The sequence below is a fragment of the Pinus tabuliformis genome, chromosome 7, assembly GCF_031772625.1.
Source record: "Pinus tabuliformis cultivar Carrire ecotype Pingquan chromosome 7, CPIR1, whole genome shotgun sequence".
Lineage (NCBI taxonomy): Eukaryota > Viridiplantae > Streptophyta > Pinopsida > Pinales > Pinaceae > Pinus > Pinus tabuliformis.
Window position 1 is genome coordinate 1202371367 of NC_142293.1, and position 19784 is coordinate 1202391150.

The 19784-nt window shown below is 38.9% G+C and overlaps 1 protein-coding gene across 3 annotated transcripts in view; it reads left to right on the top strand.

Moving 5' to 3' along the window:
* Positions 1 to 19784, top strand: part of LOC149251726 (ATP citrate lyase (ACL) family protein) — a 330905-nt gene that overhangs the window by 118145 nt on the left and 192976 nt on the right. For all 3 annotated transcript variants that reach the window (XM_089459549.1, XM_089459548.1, XM_089459550.1), the window contains exon 4: positions 15528 to 15592. In XM_089459549.1, coding sequence (XP_089315675.1) covers positions 15528 to 15592 — 65 coding nt within the window. The remainder of the gene's footprint in view (positions 1 to 15527; positions 15593 to 19784) is intronic.

Consider the following 19784-nt stretch of genomic DNA (forward strand, 5'->3'; position numbering starts at 1 on the left):
TTGTACATGTCAGAATGAGATGATCTTTAGATCAATCCTACACCTCTCGGAGAGAGGAATCCAATAAAAATATTAGTTTCATCATATGAGCTGTCCAAGGTGGAGTTTGGCCCTAGTTGCCAAGTTTAACAGATACCATGTTGAATTTCCACGACCTTGGGTCTAGGATAGAGTCTTAAAATCTTTGACGCTACCAAACCAAGAATCTCATTAGAACTACTTTGCACAACGAAATATAGACAATAGTAAGTCACACATGCACAAAATATAGACAACTTTTTACGATTTTGTACAATAACCCAACTTCGTTATATTAATCAACATTTAATACAATAGTCTAGGGCTGCCGTACTAGGGATATTGGCCCTCATACATCCACTAGTACAAGATACAAAACTAGGGCTTAGTGTCAGTCCATCGACAACCAATATACACTCAACAATATACTCTGACCATCTCGCTGTCGCATGCTCTCTCAGCTCCTCTCTATCTTACCCTGTACTTGCCTGGTCCTTTGACCCCCGATCTGCAGCACTACCTCTATCAACGATCCAAACCCATCTGGCCACTGAACCTCGACTATCCAATCTGCTCACTCGTTGTGCCTTATTTCCATCAAGGGCACAACACATTGAGACTCCTGTCGAGTTGTTCATAGCTCCACTTGTGAACAACTCTCAATCTGCCCACTGTTGCTCCTCAACTACTTGGGGACTTCTGCCCACTATGGTCTTCCTACACTGCTCCAATGAAGACCAACATAGGGCATGGAGGGATGCCACCTATCACTGCAAGATGTCCATCTCCCACAATGGACACGGTCTAGGAGGACTGCCCATCATCTGCTGTAGAAGTCCTTCTCCACATACAAATGTAGGGATGCTCAACTGCTCCTCTGGTTCGTCAACCCTTGAGCTCAACAACTGCCACTCTAGGAACTACTTTTTTCCACCAAAGTGTTGCACACCAGGCTCCAACTTGGGCACTATCACGCTGTGCTCTAGCAGACCATAAATGCCCAATCACGTCCACACTTGGTCCACTCTCACGTTGCCTTCCAACAGTCCACGAGTGACCAATCCTCACTGTAACATCTACTCCTAGTTAGGGCATCCAACCCCTAGGAAACCCCTCCACATGGCTCCTAACATACATCACCAACAGTCGTCTCTTAGGACACCCTTATCCACCTATCATCCAACCATCAACAAGGTGACATTTACAACTTGCTGTTGCTGCCTCCTTGACCTCGATTTCTGTGCTTCTAGAAGACTGGTTAGGGCACACTGCTAGCCCTCAACCCACAGCTTCAACACTATGTGAACTTCTCCCCAAAGGCTGCTCCTTTTCGCTGTCCAATTATTGGCAACAAACAATGCTTTAGGGTGAGGCTGCTCCTCAATTAACCCTACAACATTTCTGCACCAACTAGTAACAAGAACGCTGCCCTTATATATGGAGACACCCCTTGTTTTGTTGCACAATCATCTCTAGGAGTTGCGGCCTAAGGGACAGACTTGTCTTAGGCCTAGCTGCCCTCAAAACAATACCTTCCACTTGTTGTTGTAGCTACCCTTCTCTGTGGCCCTGTAAACAGAGGTGACCCTCACGAAATAACACAGAAAATCACTCTAAACATACCTCTGGACTACGACTTGGACCTGCAAGGAACTCACACCATATTTAGGAGATAATCTGCCCCAAAACTATCCTCCTTGCCTCCATGCAAGGTCCCTCAGATCCGCGACTCTTCCTCACAAGGAAACTCACACCAAAACAGAAATATCTACCCAAAAACTTGTGCTCCAACCCTTGCGTCCTAGCTGCCTCCTTTGCTGTCCGATTTCAGAGCTCTTCCTTTGATTTGGATGCACTTGGATGCTCTAAATGAGCCTCACATACCTTCTATTTATACACATAAGAAGGGTCAACGAATTTGTTGAAGAGACATGACTTTTGGACCAAGCCTACATGACTTGATTGTCCAATAATTAATTGTCAACTTCAAAAATTCATATCTCCACTTTGACAACTCAGATTTCAATGATTCTCGATGCATTGGAATCGTCTCGACATCCTCTATCATTTCCATCCATCACGTATCAAAGTCTCGTCATGGTTTTGGCCCAAACAACGATGGGTGCAAAACCTTAGGCTTGGGTTTCAAGCCCACAAGGCCATTTGTGGAGCTCCTTCCTCCAAACCCTTGATCCTTAAGGCTTGGAGTACCTTCCAAACTACAAAAATCAACACAAACCACACATGAGAAGATGTAACATGAGTGGCTAAACTCACCACCAAGGCAAATTTATCCACCTTTGCAGATAAGACAAACTTTGTGTCAAATCTGGAAGTGAACCTGTCCACCTTTGCTGAAGATGCAACACTCTTCTTCTTCTTGCCTTCTTGTTGGGACACTAAACAACATAGTGACCCATCTTCTTAGAAGCAAAGCATTTCACTTTCCTCATGTTGTTCTCCTTCACTTTCTACTTCCCCTTCTCCCGCTTTGCTTCACTGGAAGACCCCTTCTTGGCCTTCTTCTTGCCCTTCGTTGCAAGAGAAACATTATCCTCCTCACCTCCCCTACCACTCTAATTGCCAACCTTGGCACTCCTCTTGGTCTCCTCCTGGATGAAATCATCCCACATCCTCATCCAATTTGGAAAGTGCTCTCTTGCCACAATTCCATGTATGAATCCATCTCATTTTTGGGTGAAACCATCTAATGCAATCTTGACCAACTGGTCCTCTGGGATAGCCTCTCCCACGACAACCAACTCATCCTTCACCTGTGAGATCTTGGTGAGGTATGAGGTCACACTGTTGGTCTTGGTCATCTTGGTGTTTCTTAGCTTTTACCTCAACACCATCTTCCTGTTCTCATTAGAACTCTAGTGTAGTGTGACTAGGGACTCCCACATCTCGTAGGCAAACTTCTTCTTGGTCACATGAGGGAATACATGATCTTTGATGGCATCAAGGATGATTCTCCTTGCCTTCACATTCCTCTTGTTGAAGTCCACCAACTGCGCTGGATCAATAGGTGGTTGCACAAGAGCCTCCAATATATCCCATACTTCAACTTCCTTCGTTAAAAGCATCATCCTCTCCTTCTAGGGGCCAAAATTATTAGCCCCACTCAATCTGTCCTCCACCCTCAAATTAGTCGCCATGACCCTCTCAACAAACAAAATAGGAGCAAATTTGTTACTATGGAATCTCCTCCCTCTCAACCAACAATTCTTTGGGTTTCTGACTCCTCCTGTTGTTCAAACTCCTCCTTTGGCTACAATCTTGCCTCCTTGCTCTCTCTTTGCTCTCCTTGCACTCTTCTCAATGGCTCACATGAGAATGAATGAGAGTAATAGCTTCCTTTTTACTTTTTGTTTTCATTTAGTGAGGAGAACCCTAACCCTTAGATCTAATGGCTGCGATTAAATCTCAACTCATTAGATCAAGGGTGGAGATTATTCCCTCTCTTGACCCCTCCATCATGTGGTCCCCCTCAATTAATGAGCCTCCTAGTACTTTTTAACGTTTTTGTACCATGTGCGCTTTTTCTCACATAAAATAATTTTTAAAACATAAAAGTCACTTTAATAATATAAACTGTACTTAATACTTTTCACATAAAGTCACTCTTAAAACACATTTGCCTTTAATAAATTAACGTACAAGGTACATCTCCCATAAAAAGTAACTATGCCTTTTACATTAATAAAACACATAATGCCACTAGACAAAAGGGTCATTAATGTGTCTCCCTAGGCCAAAAGGATAAATGCCTAGGAAACACCTCCTTGGTACCATTATTTTCTACATATTATAGAGCAAATTGTCTTGTGAGGGAAATTTTTGCACGGGGAGACTTCTTCGGGATTAATTGAAGAGTTTCTTGTGGAATGGTGTAGGTTTCATGCTAATTTTATTCCATTTTGCATGGTATATGATGTGAGTTAGGGTGTAAAATTTGTTTCATGGAATCCTTCAAGAAAAATTTGATATATGCATCTCTTAGACCTAAAATGTCTTGTGTAAGGAAGTCACAAGGGTTTCTAAGTAGAGATAGTCATTCTCTCACTCTATGAGTCAAGGGCCTCTTCATAGATCTTGTCCTAAATGACTCCATTGCCCAATTAGATCAAGGCACTAGTCTAGTAGATGACGATCAAACCCTAATTTCTTCATCTTTGTCTTTTCTTGGAAAATAGGGTTAGGGTTAGGTTTAACTTCCAATTTAACAATATTATGTTTATGTATTATTGCGCTAGTAAATGGTTTGCATTAATAAACTCGAAAAAGGAAAAATCTAGTAGTATTTGCTTTGCCAAAATAGGGCTAACTTTATGTTATTTATTGTTGTTTTATGCATGTTTCAACCATAAAACTACATTGTTTGCCCTAAACCTAGTCTATCACATTAATAGCCTTGCACCTTTGTTAATCCATGCTTGATAGGCTATCTTCTAGAGTTGCTATATGACATCGTGTGCCATAGATATGCTTATCTTGCAAACCCCAACTTACAACATCTCTCTTCTAAATTACATAGGTCTTAATGAAGAGTATTTGAACTTTGGGCAACTCTTATCTTTGTCTTTTTAGGTTCTGCTGGTACCTTTCGTCCAATGATTAGACCTTGCCTCACCATTGAGCCCTTCTTATTGAGTATAATTTTGGTGATCTTTATAGGCAAGCCTCACTTGTAGGATTGAATTCATCACTAAACAACTGGAAAGAAGCCATTGAGGTGGTAGTGATGGCCACCGATCTCTGGTTGCCATAAGACCTAGATTGCCTAGTGGGGCTTTGCAATAATCCTACTAGATTTTGCGGTAACAAGACCAACTTGGGGGGATCCATTTTCTAGAGCCCCTTTCTCTTCATGGCGTTGGATCATTCATGGAGGTCCTTTATTTGGGGAGTTCACTTCTCCTTGGGTGGATGATTGTGTTTGATGCTTGGTGGTCTTGTCACATGTGCGTCCCTTGTTGATCACTCCTTGGTTGCATATTTGATGGTTGTGGAGCATGCTATCTCATTATGGTATGATTTATTTGTTTATGTTGGATATGGATGACGGTTCTAGCCCCACAAGGGGTTAGATGATGATTGTGGTAGGAGTTAGGTGTTTCATGACATTATTGCTGATGTTTCCTATTGACTTGGAGGGTTGATGTATGATGCTGGTATCAATGGGAGGTGGTGTTCTACATGGTCCTCCTGTGTTGGATGTCTTATGGGAAACACACTTGATAATTGAATGGGATAACACTTTGCTATGCCCCCTTCTCTTATGATGTTGTTATGGGCAAATGATTCATGTTGCCTTTATGGGATTTTATTAGGTGATATAACTCATGGATGCAACGTTTGCTAGACATGACTTGCGGGGAAGGTGTTTGATGATGTTAGTACCCTTGTTGATGTGTTATTTCCCAAGTTTGAGTTAGAGGGGAATACAACATATGATTTGATGGTGATCTAACCTTTTTTCCTAAGGTTGGATGATGCCTTTTGATGTAATAATCCCTTGGGATGGTGCACTTTAGGTGGGACTTTATGTTCAGTTGTTATCATGTTGGGATTTTGGCTTAGGGAGAATATCTTTTATTTATATGTTACAACAGCTTATTAGAGTGTACCCCTCATTGGTATGCATTCATGGTGATTTAATTAGTTGATGACTATTGGAGAGGGACTATGGTTCTTTTAGCATTAACCTTTGTGCACCATAGTATTCAAAATTGGCTGGTTTGAACTGGAAACTAGTTAAACAGTCGGTTCATTAGGCAGAGGTACTTGACCGGTAGAAAAATTGGTTTTTATTCGTGCGGGCTAGGGTTTTGGCATTACCTAGCCATAAACCGACCTGTTTATGACAAAACTGACCGTTTTTCCCATAAACCAGTGGGTTCCATCATAAACCGGCTAGTTTTCCCATAAATCGGCCAGTTCCATGATAAACTAGCCAGTTCATTACCAACTCGGCCGCAGACCCCACGTGAGTTGTTTTTTGGCCTTTTTGAGCGCTTTTAAGGGAAACCAGGGGCTATTTCCCTCCAAAAACAACCCCTCCAAGCCTTTAAAACGATTCCTACCATCTCATTTGCCTCATACATTCCAAGGTTCTCAACCCTAGCAATGTTAGCAATCAATGGTAATGTTAAATTCTTAAAGTAAAAGTGACATTTTTTTTATCTTTCATTTTCATCCATTTACTTAAATTTTTAACATTACCATAAAATGACTTAGGATGTTTGATAGTGGTTTTGACCTTATTGGATTTCATATGGAGAAACTAAAATTTTAGATATCACTATATCTAAAAATCTAGTAGACTTAATGGTTTTTAGGATTTCAAGATTTAGGGCATTGCAACGTTTCCAATTGATTCTCTCATGTGTGAGGGTATGAGATTGGCATTTTATCAAGAGCAAGCCCTTTAAGTACCTTGATGTTGGTGGCATTGATTGTTGAACTTCGTTGATGTTGGTAGTATTGATTTTTGAACTCCTCTACCATGGCCTTAACAAAAATGTACCTTTTACTGAAAGGAAAGTAATTGGTTAGGTATGTTAAACTATTTCAATTTCTATCGTATTATAAGGTTAACCAATCCAAGTCTAAAGACTTTGAACTAGATGATGTTTATGTAGCTCTTGTTGATGATCCCATTTCTAGTAGTGCTGAATCAATGATGAGTTTCGTGAGTAATCATGTTGATCAATGATTTGAATTTTTTATGTTTAGTTTTGCTTCTACTACCAGTGAGGTTGTAGAGGATTTTGAGGAGCCCTTAAACACTGAGCCAGAGGATGTTTATGTAGCTCATGTTGATGATCCCATGTCTAGTAGTGGTGATGAGTTTGATCATGATGAGGAATGATCATGTTGATCACTGATATATAGACTCGTTGTATGCCAGTGGCCCTATAGCTTGTAGCATTGTTTCTGGACTCTAGATGCCATTGAAAGCCTCATTAATTATGTATTTTACTATTTTGTTGTTGATATGTATTGCACTCGGTGCTCTTTTAATATATTCACCTTTACATGGTATATAGATGAACAAACTTTGTATATTTTGTCTCTAATGGTTTGGAATCATGGTTTTAAATCTCAAAAATACTTTTTTTTTCGTTACAAATTAATTATCTCAGGTATTTTTTTAAAGACTGATTCATTGAGATCTAACAAGTTTGGTTTTTCCGGTTCCGGTTCGAAAACCCGTTTGATAGGTGTATTGGTTTGGACACCGGTTCTGGTTTTGGATACTATGGCGCACACATGCTGAGGATGATTTAATTGTTCAATGGTTGAATCAATCTGATTATTGAGATTAAGTTTAATGGCTTGGGTGCCCCACTTCATTGGTTTCCTTTTCACACTTAGATGGGTTAGTGGTAGTTGGCTGAGGCTTTATAGTTGTTTGCTCTCCCTCTTTGGCACAATTTTCAAGGCATGCTTTATTATTTTTTTTGTTGGAGAAGTTGGTGCACTTCTCTAGGGCACCTCTTGGGTTGGTTTGACATCTTTGTGACTTGGTTGTGGGTAATAATTTATTATTGATGTCTAATCTGTTATGAAACCAGCTCACAAAAAGATAGAAAAGAGAGATCCACGCCTTAGAATTCAGCCTCTTCGAGGGGGCAACCTCCTTTACATTACATAAATGAACAATTCTTGGATGATACAAATGACAAAACCTCCTTTCTATATATAGGAGTCTAAGGAGTCACAATATAATTCAGCCGACCTAACAATAATAATATAAAGCCACAAAAATAACAATAGAGGGATTCTATGGGGCATAGAAATAACAATATGGGGGTAATAGGGGCACAACAATATAAATAAGGGGTATAACTACAATAGTAATGGGGTAATCACTAGTATTATAGGGACCCAACATGCCCCTCTCCTTCAAAAAAGTGTTGTCCTCAATGCTTGAGTAGTTCTGGATACTTCTGCATAAAATTCTCATCCTCCCATGTGGAATCTTCAGCGGATAAGTTCTTCCACTTGATAAGATACTCTGAAATTGATCGATTTCGTAGCTGTCGAGTTCTTGTTTCTGTGACTGCTTCCGGTTCCAATATAATTTTTCCTTCCTTGTCAAGTTCTGGCAATATTGTTTGAATTGGGAGCTTGTCACCTATAACCTTCTTTAAACATGAAACATGGAAAACTGGGTGCAATCGAGAAGCTGCAGGAAGCTCCAATTTGTATGCCATAGTACCAATCTTTTGCAACACCTTGTATGGACCATAATACTTTGGTGATAATTTATTATCCTTCTTAGCTTGCTTTAGGGACATTTGCTTATATGGTTGTAGCCGTAGGAATACCCAATCACCTACATCAAAACTTCTTTCACTGCGATGTTGATCTGCCTGTTGTTTCATTCTATTTTGTGCCAACACAAGGTTATCCTTTAAGAGTTGGAGGACTTGTTGTTGATGTTCGATGTGATGTTCCACTGCCTGAACCTTAGAATTTTCTCTTAAATATGATGTGATGGATGGTGGTTGATACCCATAAAGTGCCATAAATGGGGTCATTTTTGTTGCTGTATGGAAGGAAGTGTTATACCACCATTCAGCCAGAGGCAACCATTTGACCCATTGTGTCTGTTTATCAGATACAAAGCAACGAAGATATCCTTCCAAACATTTGTTTACTATCTCAGTTTGCCCATCAGATTGAGGATGATAAGATGAGCTATGAGCTAACTGAGTACCAAGACAAGAAAATAATTCTGTCCAAAAATTTCCAGTGAAAATGGGATCTCTGTCACTCACAATAATCTTTGGGTTTCCATGTAGCTTTTGAACTGTTTCCATAAATGCAGTAGAAACTGTACTGGCTTTAAATGGATGTGATAATGCACAAAAATGTGCATACTTGGTAAGTCTATCAACTACCACCATGATGACACTCTTTCCCTCAGACTTGGGTAAACCTGTGATAAAATCCATTGAAACCTCCTCCCAACGTTGGCTTGGAATGGATAAAGCTTGTAATAGACCCGGTGTCTTAATTGTTTCAACTTTATTTTGCTGGCAAACCAAACATTCCGCCACAAACTTTTGAATATCTGATTTAAGGCCATCCCAAAAAAATTCCTTCTTAACCCTGTGGTAAGTTTTTAAAAATCCTGAGTGCCCTCCTAAGGGAGAAGTGTGCAATTCCATAAGAATATTTTGTTTTAGCTGGGAATTCTTACAGAGGTATAAGCGATCTTTGTACCATAACGAATCATTTTGCCAGCTAAATGTATCAGAAGTACTGAAATCTTGTTTTAGCTTTCGAATAAGTGCCCACACTTCTTCGTCATTCTTCCATTCCTCCCTTGCTTCGTTTATCCAATCTGGTTGGATAATAGAAATGGCACACAACAATGCTTCCACATCCTCATCCTTTCTTGAGAGTGCATTTGCCACCACATTTTGCTTCCCTTTTTTGTAGATGATTTCAAAGTCATAACCCAACATCTTTGTGACCCACTTTTGTTGCTCTTCAGAGGATAATCTTTGTTCTAAAAAGTATTTAAGGCTATCATGATCCGTTTTTACCTTGAAGTGTCTTCCCATTAGGTAGGGTCGCCATTTCTTAAGTGCATGGAGTATTGCCAACATTTCCTTCTCATAAATAGCTTTGCTTAAAAACTTTCCCTTGATTGGACGACTTTCAAAAGCAATGGGTCTTTCATCTTGCATTAGAACAACACCAATTCCATTTCCTGAAGCATCACATTCCACAATAAAGGTTTTTGTGAAGTCCGGCGTAGCTAAGACCGGTGCTTGGCACATTGCCTCTTTAAGATGTTCAAAGGCCTTTGTTGCTTCCGGAGTCCATGAAAATGAATCTTTCTTCAATAATGTTGTTAGAGGTGCTGCTATTCTCCTATAATTCTTAACAAACTTGCGATAATACCCTGTCAACCCAAGAAATCCTCGTAGATGCTTTATGGATGTGGGGATTTTCCATTCCTTAATGGCTTTAATTTTGCTAGGGTCTACCTTAACTCCTTCATGAGATACAATATGACCCAAATATTCCACCTCCTGGACTCCAAAGAAACATTTGGATCTTTTTGCATATAATTGTTTCTCCTCCAATAGTTGTAGCACCCTGTCAACATGTTCAACATGATCCTTCCAAGACTTGCTGTAGATTAGTATATCATCAAAAAATACTAACACAAATTTTCTAAGGAATGGTTTGAAAATTGAATTCATCAAACCTTGAAATGTTGAAGGTGCATTGGTAAGGCCAAAAGGCATGACCAAAAATTCATAATGACCCTCATGAGTTCTAAATGCCGTTTTTGGAATGTCTTCAATCTTTATTCTGATTTGATGATATCCCGAACGAAGATCCAACTTGGTGAAGTAAATTGATCCATGCAATTCATCCAATAATTCATCAATAACAGGAATGGGGAACTTATCTTTAATAGTGAGCTTGTTGAGCTCCCTATAATCCGGACACATGCGCCATGATCCATCCTTCTTGTGCACCAATACTACTGGAGCTGAGAAAGAACTTTGACTTGGTTGAATTATACCAGCCTCTAGCATTTCTGCAACCATACGTTCAATTTCACTTTTTTGGGCATAGGGATATCTGTACGGCCTGATGTTTGGAGGAACACTTCCTGGAATCAGATGAATAGCATGATCATGATCACGCATAGGTGGGAGACCTTTGGGAGTCTCAAATACCTTGGAATGATTGTCCAGGACATTTTGGAGATCTGGAGAAATAGATGATTCCAATGTGGAAACATCTAGCGAACATAATTGTGCAATTACACCTCTTTGCTCCTTTTTAAGAAGCTTAGTCATGCCATTAGAGCTTATTATCTTTCCTGGTTTCCCTGCAATACCCCTTAATTCAACTTCCTTTCTTTCCGTAGAAAATTTGATGAAAAGTTCTTGAAAATTAAAAGCTATTGTACCCAAGGATTGTAGCCATTGGACTCCTAGTACAACATCAACACCTCCTATTGGAATGGAAAGCATTGGGCTAGTCAATACATATTCTCCCATGGATAGCTTGATATTATGGCACTTTCCAGAGCAATTTATTGTTCCTCCATTTGCAATCATCACTTGACACTCTGGTGCTGGATATAGGAAGCAATTCAATTCTTTTGCTACCCTACAATGAATAAAATTGTGGGTGCTTCCTGAATCAATCAACACTATTACCTTTTTTTTCTTGATTTGTCCTTCTATCTTGATGGTTTGAGGAGTGGTAATTCCCGCCAATGCATTACAAGATATGGTCGGATTTATTTGTTCTTCATCTAGGCTTTGTTCTTGGAGTATATCTTCTTCTTTTGACCTTTCTTGCTCCTTTTCTTCTTCCTCTTCACAATCTATGTAGAATAATTTCTTCTCAGCACACTTATGACCTTTAGTGTATTTGCTATCACAACTGTAACAAAGCCCTTTTGCTCTTTTTTCTTCCAATTGTTGTGGTGTCAACCTTATAGGTTGTGGAAGACTAGGGGCAACAACACTTCCGTCTTTATAGTTGTGAGTGGTATGCTTCCTGGTTGCCATAATTTTGCTTTCCATTTTTCTTGCTAACCTGAATGCCTTCTCTAATGAATCAGGTTCCCAAAGGCGAACATCATGTTGGATATTATCTTTTAAAGACCCTATGAACACATCAATCCTATGCTCCTCTGGAATATCTTTTACCCTTATGTTCAATTTTTGGAACTCCTCAATGTGCTCTATTACTGAACCCTTTTGTTTGAGACTTATCAATTGGCTAAAAAAAGTGTTGCTTTTTGTATCTTCATAATGTGCTATCAATTCTTCCGTAAAAATTGCCCAAGTGATAAATTGTTTACGAGAGCAAAGCCATTGATACCATACAAACTGATTTGGTTCCAAATATACAGTTGCCATACGTACCTTTTGTGCGTTTTGCACATTATTGAGATCGAAGAATTGCTCCATCTGTAATATCCATGTGGTGGGATCCTTGCCATCAAACTTCCTCATATCGATTTTTGGAATATGGTGATTCTTCGATCCAACATTAGCGTCTATGGAATCATGATTAACATTTCTTTTGTTCTCATCATGAGTTTCCTTTACTACCTTTTCACCATTAGTGACCTTTTCTTGTAGCAACTTCTTCAATTCTTCCATGTCTGTCTTCAAATCTATCTTCAAATCTGCCATCGAATCCTCCATCTTAGCTTCCATGCGCTTTATCTTAGATTCCACGCCATTTATCTTAGATTCCACGCCACTTATCTTAGCTTCTGTTAGCTTTTGTGAGCATGACATTTGTTGCACTTGTTCTTGTAATTTTGATATATCATGTAGCATTTCTTCCTCTTCTTCATGAGTCATGCTAGAGCTTTCAGGTTCCTTACTAGGTGTTTGCATTTTCTTTCCTCGGGGCATCAGTGACCGATAATAATGCTTTACTATGCCCTTTGAATTCCGTTAAACCAAGCTTACACAAAAATTTAAAAAAAAACTACACACCTTTTTTCACTTTATAGAAGCCTGATATTGAATCTGATGTATCTCTGTAATTTCGAATCATCCAGTTCTGAAATTGCTACCTGTATTAGCCTTCTGCGTCCTCTTTCCAATGCCACAAGTCTGAGCCAAATTGGATTCTCCAAGGAAGAGTTATGTGAAATCTCCCATAGTGACTTGCTTTTAGACTAGTTCAGTAGAGCGAACTTGTACGACATGCCACGAGTCACTGTTTCAACCTTTGAATCTGAAACACACATACAAGAAACTACAGCCCGTTCTCTTTCTGTACCTTCTTACGAAATTTCAATCCGATCCCCAGAGAGAAAGTTATGACGATTTTCCCCAGGTCACCTGTTTTGAATGTAATTTAGGAGTCTGCAAAAAGACCAACTTCCTCAGATCATATCTCCGCAAATATCGCGTGAAAAGCTCTGAAATTTGGACCCAAGGTTCAGCGCGATTTCTTCTCAAATGGGTTTTTTTTGCGACTTCTGAAACGTCACAGAAAAAAAGTTATAGCGAAAATGCCACGATGACCTGTTTGGAGCAGCGAAACCCTAGAATCCAAAGCTCTGATACCAAATGTTATGAAACCAGCTCACAAAAAGATAGAAAAGAGAGATCCACGCCTTAGAATTCAGCCTCTTCGAGGGGGCAACCTCCTTTACATTACATAAATGAACAATTCTTGGATGATACAAATGACAAAACCTCCTTTCTATATATAGGAGTCTAAGGAGTCACAATATAATACAGCCGACCTAACAATAATAATATAAAGCCACAAAAATAACAATAGAGGGATTTTATGGGGCACAGAAATAACAATATGGGGGTAATAGGGGCACAACAATATAAATAAGGGGTATAACTACAATAGTAATGGGGTAATCACTAGTATTATAGGGACCCAACATAATCACTCTTGGCACATTCTGCTGGGGTGCACTTCATTGGAGAGCATTTTATTATTTGTGGTTAGTTGGGGTAGTTACATGGCTCACTTTTCTAGGGCAAACCTTTCCTAGGTGCTCCCTTCTTTATATCATGGATATTGGAGCTAAACTTTATTGGAGAATTCCCTTGCCTCTTTGACTTGGGATCTATGTTGTTTCATTGGAGGTGGTTGTGGAGGAGTCTATGACATGCTCTTTTGCATGCATTTTCTTGGTCCTATTACTATTTTTGAGCATATCCTTTGAGGGCACACTTGTGGAGACACTTTTTTCTATTTTTGGGAGTATATATGTTAATAATATGTAATGAAATTTTGGCATGGTTAAAACCTAGTTCACACTTTTCTCCGTGAGTTTGTCTTGTGGAGATGGCCCACTTACTATTTTTGGGGTTTTAAGTCTTTACAAGTACATTTCATGTGAAGCACTCCCATCTACATGGAATCTTGCACATTCATCCATAGAGTTGGTTGCCTTGGGATTCACACATGTGGATTTGTTGGATTGGTTGCATGCATCTTGTGTACCTCTTGCTATTTTTCGAGGAGGTTGTGAAGCATTCTCCTATGAAGATTATTATATTGTTTATTCTCCCATGCATCTTATAGAGTGCACTTAGTGAGCTCTCCTAGGTGTACCATGGAGCACATCCTCCAATGTCTTATATCTTGCATGCATGCATTCTTGGAAGGTGCATTGCATGTGGACACCTGGTATTTGACTTGTTTGGTGCCTTTTTTTGGTGGTATGGTCCCCTTCTCGTGAGCGTTATATTGTTATAACAGGCCCAAAGAATCATTAGACATTTGTTGAAGTGCCACTGAATAAGTTATGATAGGTCCCAAAGCATCGTTGGACATTTGTTGAAGTCTTACTGAATTTTGATCTATCTCCCGAATATAGATTACACCATAGGAGTGGTCACAGAGAGGAAATTGAAGAACTGTGGTATGTGCATTAAAATCGCCCAGGAGGATGATCTCCCCAACTGTTGAATATTGATTACATTGTGATAGGTCCAATGAAGTTCCACTAAATTTGGATCTATCTATTGAATGTAGAATGCATCCTCAGAGTGGTCATGGAGAGGAATATGGAGAGCTCTGGTGTGAACATTAAAATCATACATAGAAAGATTAGCTCCCCAATTGTTGAATATCGAATAATGCTGATACACACACCCTGGTGGAGGTCTCCAACTGAGTTGCTGTGAATAACAAATTGTGATGAGCTTGGGGGAAAGAACATTCTTCGATGCAGATATCTCTAGGGAGAGGAGCTAGGCTACTAATCCAAATCGACCTGACCCTGGCAAACTCATTCATAGGAACCCTACCCAAAAGAGAGTCCCTAGTTAGACAAGTTACTGCCCTTGAACCTCTCATGTCATGTGAATAAAGAGCATATATGACAAATTGAGTGCGTCATAAATCATGCTTGTCGACGACCATAATGCTCCATTGTTGTTCTGGAACCCCACTGAAATACTCGAGCCTCCTTGCCTTTCCCAATTTCACTGCCATTTAATGAACCAAGGTTGGGACCATACAAAGGGGGCCAATCCCGAATGATGACCTTGAGATCTGTAATGATATGCTCATTTCCTTGGCTGTTGTGCTGAGAGAAAATAAAAGATCACATATGAAGAAACATAGGCAGAATACGTTCTGTTTCCTTTCTTTTTGCAAGATAGGTTTTTCTTTATTTTTGAATGTTTGTATTTTGTTTTTGTTTTCATTGTTTTAAATGGGCAAGGCTGATGGAACTTATGGGTAGGGACATTGTTCACATACATGCCCAGTTACAGATTGACTGCATGTCATGATCCATCTCAATAACAGAATTCAGGGTCATGTGCCTGCAGTTGTGCAATGTTTGTCCTTTGCAAGTCTTTAGTTTGTATGTTTTGGGATGGCCCTATTTATCTCTGTCCTACAATCTTTTGTTTCAAATTTCAATTTGCAGTAGTTTGTACGAATAGTTGGCAGTATTCATTTTTATTGTATTGTTTAGTACTAACGTGTATAGTTGTTGGTGTAATATGCAGGGAAGATGCTAGGACAAATTCTTGTTACCAAACAGACTGGACCTGGAGGGAAACCGGTGAACAAGGTTTGTATATGCTTTTTTTTTTTTTCCCTTTTCTGAAAATACTGCTTCCAACTGTCCTTAGACTAAGTGTCCATGCTTTTATGGATGTTTCTATACATTAAAGTCACCCAGGAGTTATACCTGGTCTCATCCACACCCACTGAAGGGGTTTTGAACCCAGGTCTCAGCCTCAATACAGTTTGATCGCCTGGCAACTTGCTGCTAGACCACACACCTGTGGCCCGTGGGTAGGATATGCTTCTAAATTGTCTTTTTATAATTTTCAGATTGGCCCAGTTTTGATTTATAGTGGAAAGGCTTATTTCAGTGTGCTTTTGCAAGAAATGATTTTGTAGGCATGACACTAACAGCTTGAACGGTTTCATGTTGTTTTCTGTCAATATTAAACATTTGAAAGATGCTGGCAGTTTGACTTTAGAGCATAAAGTACTTGATCTGCATCTGTAATATGTAGATGTTTTTCAAGAGGTTAATCAATGATTTGGGGTACATAGTTCTTTTCATCTTTTTTAATTAGTATTTATGATCTTGTACTTTATTTATTTCCTACTGTAGAGACCTCTTGACTTTTGTTGTTTGCAGAATGTAGGTTTTACCTGAAAGTTAATTCCTTTGCTGCTCCATTGGTTTTGTAAATTATGTCTATTCATAATTGTTCAATTCAAAATAATAGAAAAAAATTAGGTCAACTATCATGCCATACAGTAGACCTGCAAGAGCAAAATTGTCCATAGAATAACATTGTTTGAATGACCAACGTAGTGTGGTGCCGGCACCTGCCCAATCCATACTTAGGCACGTGCCCTCCATTGGGGATGTCCACAGTCAACTGGACTGGTAGGTACTATGGAGACACTGGCTATCTTTGTGCTGTACCTATCAATACACATACAACTAAAACAATGAAAGAGCTTGAAAAATATGCTCTTAAATTGTAAGTGCCTATCTGACTTCTCGTTGAACTACATAACACAAGGCATAAAGCTGTACACATTTTTGAAATTACTACATTTAAATCTGGCCTTGTAATTTTCTGATTTTATGATTCCCTCTTCTTTTTAGCTTTGATATTCCCATTTTGCAGCAGTATTCTATGCCATAATTTATCTTTTCCTACGTTCATTTCCAAAGAGTCAGTATATTTGGATCTGAACTCATGCATTCTCTAATGATATATGTTCTGTGTGGTTTTGGTATCTCTATTTGTTTTCATTTTTATTATGCTTCCAATGTGTTAAATCAGTTAGTTGTATGGTGTGTTAGGAATTTTAATTAAAAAACAGTTATAGCTGTGCCTGTCATTACTCAGTATTTCGAGAATTGTATGGTTGCTACTAATCTTCGTTACAGGTCAGTTGTAGCTGTCATTGCCCAGCATTTGGAGATGTATATTGTGATAGAAATATTCAAGCTGGCATTTCACCCCTATATTTCTTTATATAGCCTTTCCAAGGGGTTGAATTCCCTCCTTTAGGCTGACTTGTAACAGCCAGGGCCGACTTGTACTTTTGGAGTTTACAAGACTTTCTAGACTAAAAAATAATTCTTTTTACAATTACATTTTACCCACAAGGGTCTTATAAACATGGTGTTGACTCCTTTGATTCATGACAATAAATCCTAAGACCTAACAAACCCTAGAAGCATGAAGAACATGCTTTTACCTAGAAGACCATCAATATTGAGCATGAAACGCATGCCTTAATAATAATAACTTTTTCTTTTTTTCTTTGGTTTGTTACATAGGATACATATTGAAATGAGTACAATAAAAATTATGAAGATTGAAACTATTGACATTTTCAACACTCTGTCTTAACTATGGAGGTATTCATAATTGTACAACCAATACAACATCATTCCCAAATCTGAAGAGTTGTTATAAGAAGAGACAGATTGATAAGGCAAACTGTAAGCATCATCATTATGACCAACACTATCTTTGAGGCCTAAATAGATAATCTCTTCTTTATTCAAAATCATTATGCTGGGAGGTTTTACGTGTGATACCACACTACCTCTACAAGGCACATACCCCATCTGAATGTCTAGAAGGTATGTTCTTTTAGGAGTATTCTTATCTTGGATCTCCATACTTGAGTCCTCAAAGAATATCGGTTCTCTTCAACCACTCTTCTCTTGGATACCTGTCACATCCTCAAAGAGTGTCAGTACATTTTCTTTCTTGGATGTTTTATCCTCAAGGAAACCACAAATGGTTATCTAATCCTCCGTCATTCTCTCTTCATCACCTGAAGAAGAGAATGCACATGTGATGTCCAACATCACTCCTTGTCAACTAGAGAGGACATCCCTATTCTCTTTTTTGACTAGAGAATAGATCACTGCGCCTATTCAAGTGGACTCCTTTTACTCCCTCTTCAAAACTAGAGGAGATCCAAACTTCCTTTCTATTTGGGAAGTCAACATCACAAGCCTTATAACTTGTCTTCATAAGAGTACCAGTTACTGGTTCTTCATAGTTGCCTGGCTCCCCCTTTTCTCCGCATCTCATCGTATTGAGCATGCTTCTTTTCGAGCTATCATGGAGCCATCTTCACTCTTCAATCTTGTGACGAGTTCCATCTCATTCTTCTTGCTCATCACTTCCATCTTCGTCATCATAGATGAAGGCATTGTATTGAGCCTTTCCAAATCTTCTAGCTTATCATAGCTTCTTCATAAAGTGATCTTCTTTGACCTTCAGGTTATCTTGTCACACTTCTACCTTTTAATCCCAAGATGGACATATCTTGACTTCACAGTTGCCAGGTACCATATGTTGAGCTACTCTCAACATTCTTCATACATTTTCATCCATACAATTGAACTTGCCTCAACTGTTATGATGAATTCCTGCAACATCCTTCCAGGTAGCAAAATAATATGTTAACCAGATGACCAATAATGAAAATCAAACTTACCTCATCATGATGACCTTCTCGTTCCATCAACATCCTCATGGTCCATCTTTATGTGAATCTTCCTTCATGCATCAGAGTGCCCAAGGATCGTACTTGCTTACCAAGTTACAACTTTTCTTCTGGAGATTATACTGGATGTTAGTTATTATTTAATAATTTACATATTCTAGAGAAAGTATTAATCTTTTATACATTCTTAAGTAAGTCAACTTCATTTCTTTAAACATCATATAATCATACTAAGCATGTTACCAGATTCTACTCAAATGAATCTTATCCAAGAGTCTCTTTTAATGTGCATTCCTATGCTTCTTACTCCATCATCTAGTTATATGTCTCATAATGAGCCTATGTCCTGACCCATTGCATTGCATCATCCCTTTACGGATATTATTTCCACATTACATGGAATGTATACTAACTTTGCCATAGCGCTTCACCCAAGGACCTTCCATAATGATGGTTCTTCCAAGATCACGATGATACTTTTGAGCAATATGACAACCTCTTACATAATGTTAGATAATGCTTGGATGAACATTATGAAAAAATGGTCTAGATGACTTCTACAAAGCAACTTAACCAAGTAGACTCTACTTATGCAACTATCACATGCTTCTCTCTATGATGTTATGCAAAATCAAAACTTTTCTAAACAATGCATGTTATCCTAAAGAAAAGGCCAATTTTACCAAGAACCAACCAAGATGCCTTTTCTAATAGTAAAGATCCTTCACTTCTTCCTTCTTCGACTTCTTCTCAGGTTCTCCCATTTCCTCGCCTACATGGCCCTTACTCCTTTCCTTTCATTTGTTGTTCTGTTGGCTTGGATAGTCCCTCTTATAATGTCCAAACTCATTGCACTTAAAGCATTGAACTTTGCACATGTCTTTATTCTTGGACTTTCCAAACTTTCCTTTCTTTAGCTTCTTGACTCGGGCTAGAAAGGCTTGACACTGTTCATGTGATCCAATGTTATCTCTTACCTTGATCCTTGATTCTTCTAGAATGCATTGAGCCCACAACTCATCAAAAGGAGTTGAATCTTTCTTGGAGTAGATGCTTGTTTTGTTGCAAAGCTGCTCCATTCGGGTGGCAGTGCATTTAGTACACAAATGGTCACTTCTGAGTCAAATATTGTTTCCCCAAGTCCTTGCAGATGGTCTCTTAGCTGAGAGACTTTCATGAGAAAGGATACCATATCCTCATCCTTTGATTTCTTCATTCTCTATAACTTGTTTTGCAAATACATCGAATACAAATTCACT